Below are 7,253 nucleotides of genomic sequence, written 5' to 3'. Positions count from 1 at the left end.
GGCTATAGTTTGAATAATGCTATAATCATATTAAAAAAAAGGTTTAAACTAGGTTTGAATAAGTTTTGAACTATGTTCAAATAATATTAAAGAATTGATATGATAACATTGCACTTATGCTCCATATAATTACAATAACAAAATAGGAATGGATTCTTACAATGAATAATATAATGAATATTTCAATGAAATACATTAACCGCAAAAAAAAAAAAAAAATCAATTATAGTTACAACTCTAATAGAGTAAACATTTATATTTTAAGAATTTAATCATTTTTATAATAATATCATTCAATCTTCACAAGGATCTGAGTTATTGAATAATAAATAAACACATAATTTATTTCTAAAGAATAGTATTGATAGTGTGTAACTTTAAGAACATTTTCTATGAAATTAAATACAGAATTTGATGTATTATACACAACCCACATTACCCACTTGAAAGGTAAGGTTTTTTTTCCTTCATCATCAGCTAGATGAAATACAATTGGTAGATTTTGTATGGAATTTAGAAAATAAACATGCAGCCATCATACTAAAATGCATTTTATGTTCAAATTTTTTGTCACGCATCCTAAATGAGCTCCATAAATGATTTTCACTATAGAAGGAGTTGACTTTTTTTTTGTTGGACAACTTTTAGCTGCAATAGATAAATCAAAAATCAACATTCAATGATATATGAGTTTTTTCTGAAGTGATAAAACTTAGTGATTTGGGCTATGATATATGAGTTTTCTTTTTGTCCAAAAAATAGAACAAGCATAAATAAAATAGAGAAATTAGGAGAAAGAATGTGAGCAACAATTGATAAGATTTGGAGAGGGAATGCAAGCATAAATGTGTAAATAATTACTCAAAAAAAGAGAAATTAAAGAACTTGTGTCGGGAGCTAGCTAGTCCGAGCTCGATGGGTTGGGTCGGCGGCCAAAGGTGACTTCTTCCCCAACTTAACTAGAATGGTCACCGTGGAGTCGCGAATGGCATGCGCCGGGGGCTGGGAGGTCAGAGGAGGCCTTCTAGATGGACCGATGGAGGACTGGATGAGTCGTGTATGGCGTATGTTAAGACAGACAAGCAAGTAATATCGAAGTACTGCAATGTTCATAAGCCAGTTGATCATAGATAAATGGCTTATATTAGTGATTTTAAGAACCATCTGGTTCTTCTAAGACCACCCGTTCTTCTAAAACCACCTGGTTATGCAGTTTCTTGAAAACCAAGTTCTTGACCGGTTTTTCCCCAGTTTTTAGCCTAGCAGGTTATTTTAGCTAACCAAACAACCCGCCAGACCGATTCACAGTTGAATCGGTCGAACCAGCCAGTTCGGGCCCATTTTAAAAACCTTGAAAAAAACTATCTAATATGAAACCTAATATAAATTACTCTTTTTTATCTTGATTATTATCCATTAGAATTGAAAAAAAAAAAACTCTACTTATTCTATATAGCATATTCTCATTAATGGATAATTTATCTTATGTCCTAAAATAAAATTTTATAATATTATCATTTTTTCTTGTAATAATAACAAGTAATTTCTTGGGATAGATGCAAGTATATCATAACTCAACTAACTTGATCTGTTGGTTGGGAGCTTTGACTATCAATCAAGAGATTTTGGGTTCGAAGCTTGCATATGTGATATGTTTGTGAATTTGTCATAATTGACCTAAATGTATCAAATAATAATAATAAAAAAATCATGCATTAGATGATATGCTCATACTTGATCAAAGCATAGAGCCCAATCCGACAGCCAGCTCCTTTCAACAATTAAATTTGGATTTATAGGGATGCAACTAATTAATAACTTCATGTTTTGTATGGGGCTATTTTTTTACTACTTTTTAAAGCAGCTTTCTAGTTAAAAAAAAAATTAATATTTGTACTAAAAGCACTTTAAGAAGCAATAAAAAATTTGTCACAAATCAAACCTGAGTCTCTCGCACTACCAACTAAGGCCTCATTTGGCTGGCCAACTTAATTGCAAATGTTTATTTTAAAGTGGTGGTGAACCTGAAGTTTTTAGACAAAACTTTTTATTTAATGGAGTTTTTACATAATGTTGTTTGGCAAAATAGCTTTTTGTATGCTTATTCAAACATAAAGATAGATAATCAATATTTGGTTTGATTATCTGTTTTAAATTTTTTATTATAAATGACAAAATTATCCGTATATTAAACTGAGATGTACTTAATTTTTTTTATAATTTAAATAAATGAAAATATACATAAAATTTTTACAAACGGTTATTTTATTATCATAATTTTCGAAATAAACCGAATTAAATAAGAATACATTTAAAATGAATATATTGTTTAATTCAAACTGTTTAAATTTATTTTATATTTATATTTATATTTCTCTTTTCCAACATAGATTTGAGAAGGCCATTCATTACATAAATTAATCTTTAACAATTTAGGCATTGAGTTTGTTGTGTCCTGAAGTATTCACGGTGGTAGAGTAATATAAAATTTAGCGTCTCAGCATTGTACGAAGATCTAGCATGCATACAGATAAAAAGAGAGTGTTCGGCATTCACAAGAGACACCAAGATGTTTATGTGGAAAACCCCTGAAAAGGGGAAAAAACACGGAGCCTAGCCCAGTTTGAATGAATCCACTATTGTTTGCAGTCGATTACAATTGAGGCTCTTCCTTAAGGGAAATGCCTTGGCTTGATGTACATCATATAAATTGCATTACATGGTGGGAATACAAAGAGTCACTTTTGATGTATTCACTTGGCCGAATGGACCATTGTAGGTGGGCGACAGAGGTCGGAATGACTGTAGTCTGTGGGCGACGTAGGTCAGAAGGATCGTAGTCGGTTCTGACCTACATCGCCGGGCGACCGAGGTCATAATGACAGCTTACCTTTTATATATAATATGTTGCGTCCTTCAATATTCATGGCGGTAGAAAAATATAAAATTTAACATCTTACCTTTGCACGACGATCCAACACACAATGAGATAAAAAGTGAGGGTGAAATATTTATAAGAGAAAACAATTTTTTTTTTGCGGAAAACTATGAATAAGGGAAAAACCACGGAGCCTGACCCAGTTTGAATGAATCCACTATTCTTTGCAGTCGAGTACAAATGAGGCCCTTCCTTGTGGGAAGCCCTTGGCTCGATATAATAAATATAGATCATATAGACTGTGTTACAAGAATTATTATTGATACATCTGTTTGGTTGATAGAACTATAGTTGGCAGGCGACGGAGGTCGGAAAGACTGTAGTCTGGTGACGGTGGTAGGAGGGATCGTAGTCAGTGGGCGATAGTGGTAAAAAAAGATCGTTGTCTGACGATGAAGGTCGAAAGGACCACAATCTGGCTATAGAGGTTAGAAGGACCGTAGTCGGTAGGCAAAAGTGGCTAGAAAGATTATTGTCTGATAATAGATGTCAGAAGGACAGTAGTCGGCAGGCGACAGTAGTAAAAAAAATAGTTGTTTGGTGAATGAGATCATAAAGATCGTTGTCGGTTAGCGACGGAGATCGGATATTCGACGATGGGTGGAAGTTCGGCATCGGGTAGAAGTTCGACGAATGTTCGGCGACAGGCAGAAGTCTTACGACGGGCATAAGTACGACGTTGAGTAGAAATTCGGCGATGGGCATAAGTTTGGTGCCGGGTACGCTGCCTGGTGGAAGTCTGGCAGTGGTCGAGGAAGAGTTTGGTGGCAAGAGAAGTCTCTTCTGTTTCTTCCTTCTCTTCTTGTTGGGGTCTCCTTCTTCCCATTTTGGGGGTCCCTTTCTATGAAAAATGAGGGATCTTTTTATAGTTTTCTGAGAGTAGCATGACCAAAAAATAGGAGGAAGATTAGGGGTGAATTGGTAGTTGTTTGAATGGACGGCCGATGTTGATTCCCTTGATCATTGACCATTTATTAGACATTTGAATGTCTTAATGATATTAGAATTCAACGATTTTGGGCTCGTTGAATTCATCTTCTCGAGACGCTCGATTCGCCTAAAAGCATGTCAGGTTTGGAGACTGTTTGGTCATCCAAATTATGGTTTGAACTTTCCAAATGTGCTTCGGGTCTTTAATTTGGACCCATTTGAGCTCAGATTGGGTCAAATTTTGTGTCGTTGGGTTCGTATTTCCGAGACATTTAGTTCGACTATAAGTTTGTTGAAATTCGAATTTAGATGTCTCCGATTTAATTTTTTAAGTTTCCAACTTGATTTTGCATGGAGATTCGTGCCCAATCATGATAATATACATACATACATATATATATATACATACATATGTATACATATATGTATATTAGGATACTAATGTAAAATTACTAAATAGATAGTTATATTTTGTTAGATAATCTTTTCTTGTTCTATAATAATTTGGATTTTCAAATAACAAATAAAATACAATCAGAAACAAATTGGTATACTTAATTTGTAGTCCGGTGGTCATGAGCTGATTAGGTACAAATAATGTATTTGAGTTATCTAATTTTAGAAAAAAATCTAAATATAGGGTTATATATGAATAGAACAAACGGGGCATATTAGCCCCAAATAGCTAGTTGATTTTATTTTAGGATAACAGTCTTTTGTTATTTTAAGGCTTTAAAAACGGACAACCATACAAGATTCCTATAAACGCATTATGCACAATAAGCCAAGCCTATAAATACCCTCCTACTCCTTATTCCTTCAAATTCTCAAAACTATTCTCATGGCAACTTCTTCTTCCATTCTCTGTTGTTATACTCTTCTCATTATCTTCTTCTTTTTTCTTCTAATAGATCTAATAGAGAAGAATTCTCTAGTATCAGTGCGATGGCGTGCCAGAGAATACCATCTCATTGATGTTGAGTCATTGCTGCCAAACAACTCCGCTGGCATCAACCCACTTGGCAGCTCTCTTTCAGCAACAGTTCCAATAGAAGAAGGCATTTTTTTTGGTACCCACAAATTTATCGTCACCATATACCTAGGCACCCCTCCCTTGCCATACTCACTTGTTTTTGACACCGGCAGCGATGTCACTTGGATCCAATGTATACCCTGCGATAAGTGTTATCCCCAAAATGACCCAATATATAACCCTTTCGAGTCCTCTACCTATGCATCCATCCGCTGCTACAACGACTATTGTAGCCAACTAAATACATATGATTGCTCCAGGACCGACAATTGTCTCTACGAGGTACAATACCGCGATGGTTCTTACACTAAAGGCTACCTCGTTAAAGACACCTTACAATTCTCCTATGATATTATAAAGAATTTCCGTTATGGCTGCGGACAAAACAATAGCCTCAGCGTACCGAAGGTAGATGGGATATTAGGCTTCGGCCGGGGGCCAGTTTCAATTATTTCCCAGACAGCTCAATCATATGACTTGATATTCTCATATTGTCTACCATCAAAGTCAGGCATAATTGGATATCTTACACTAGGGAGTGATGATGCCATTCATGTGCAATATACACCGATGATAACCAGCGAAATGATGCCATCCTTCTACTTCGTCAAGCTAATTTCTATTTCTGTTGGGGGTGATTGGTCGAAAAACTCCCCTAGAACCATGTTGGCCCCTGGCAGAAAAGCCATGTTGGACTCTAGCAGAATGATTAGCCGACTGCCGCCCATTACCTACCATGGCATCCGCAGCACTTTCCGTAAATACATGGCCAATTACCCGAGGGCGCCGTCATGGGGCATACTTGACACATGCTATAACTTTACTAACTACCCAAGCATGAACGTGAAGGTGCCGCAGATTACGTTTGAATTTGATGGCGGGGTTATTATTAAATTAGATATCTCAGGGATACTTCTCGGGACCACTAAATCTAAACAATGCTTAGCCTTCGCTGCCAATAAATATGCTAGTGATAAGGTAATTATTGGTAATGTGCAGTTACGCACATTCAATATAGTGCATGATATAAAAAACTTGAGAATTGGCTTTGGGGCTGGTGGTTGTAATTAGAATGAGTATGTATATGAAAATGAATGGGAAATTAAGAGAAAAAACTCAAAATTTCTAGTTAGTCTTGTTTCCTTTCTAATTAAGTCACGTTTCTTTTTATTTATCATTCCTTAATTATTTTCATGCTAATGAGACTAAAAAACGTTAAGAAAGAACTTTTTCGATTCCATTGAACTAATAAAATTTCGTTCATTCACATATGATAGAAATACCACCTATCGAACGTTTTGTTATCATTTTGAATAGAATTTGATAAAAAAAAATTGTAACCAAATTTAGTATAAATATTATATTAGCATAAATAAAAATGTAAACTCAATACACTAAAAATTCACTCCTTTTGATTGACCGATAAATATACACTAACTTGCGATAAGATATTCTAATAGAATAAAGAAATTTTATGGCATCTTAGCTTAATAAACAAAAGATATTTAAAATAGGGGTGTCAATTAATGATGACACGAAAATTCGACCCGAACCTCCAAGAAAATTCGGGTTTGGGTCAGCTAGATTTACAAACATTTTAGATTTAGATCCTAATTCTAAACAATTTGACAAATTGGGTCTATTCGGGTCAACTAACCCGAATCTACCCGAGTTCGACCTAGTATATATCCACCCTCTCAGACCACACATTAAAAGCAACCTGCATCTATGTCACTCACCTCCCTTGCCTGCATCTTGCTCACTGCCTCACAATAATGCTTTCTCAAGTGAGATTGCTCGCTTACAGCCTCGAGCTCGCCTTCTCGCGATTTTTCTCTCTCGCAGGCTTTCCCTTATGCTAACCCCTGCGCTCAGCCTCGAACCAACGCTTACGCAGAAATTCTCAACACTCGCGTAATCACACCCTCGGATAGCATGTCATGTTAGATCTGAGTCTTAATTTCTGACATCTTTGTCTAATTGTGTTGAATCTATTGAAGGCAGGTTAATTTTGGGTTGAATCCGAACCCAACCCGAAAATCTATTTTGACCCTCTTAATTTTAAAAGTGTAAACAATGCTAGAAGAACATGCCATTTAAAATATGGAAAGAAATTTCCCTTCACAAATTTGTTCTATTTGTAAGTTTTATCTTTCTATCTTATAGGTTTTGTTTGTTAGTGGAAGTTGTCTTTCTGTTTTATTTTTTAGACTGTAATACTAATTTTTATTTGACAACTATTACTTTGTTGTTTTATTTAAAAAAAAAATTGTTCTTAAAAGTTAATTTCTACAACAACTTTAAAATTTTATTTTCTCTATAATAATTTTGCAAAACAGTAAAAAAAATCAA

At 34.9% G+C, this 7,253-nt stretch overlaps 1 protein-coding gene across 1 annotated transcript; it reads left to right on the top strand.

Moving 5' to 3' along the window:
* Nucleotides 1–985: 985 nt before the first annotated feature.
* LOC110091920 (aspartyl protease family protein At5g10770-like) lies at nt 986–5,972 on the top strand. The gene is made up of 2 exons (XM_020816230.2): nt 986–1,064; nt 4,780–5,972. The coding sequence occupies exons 1-2, from the start codon at nt 986–988 to the stop codon at nt 5,970–5,972; spliced, it is 1,272 nt and encodes a 423-aa protein (XP_020671889.2).
* Nucleotides 5,973–7,253: the final 1,281 nt, after the last annotated feature.

This window comes from Dendrobium catenatum, unplaced genomic scaffold (genome assembly GCF_001605985.2).
Source record: "Dendrobium catenatum unplaced genomic scaffold, ASM160598v2 fragScaff_scaffold_431, whole genome shotgun sequence".
Classification (NCBI taxonomy): Eukaryota; Viridiplantae; Streptophyta; class Magnoliopsida; order Asparagales; family Orchidaceae; genus Dendrobium; species Dendrobium catenatum.
This window is presented reverse-complemented; position numbering and strand designations above follow the sequence as displayed.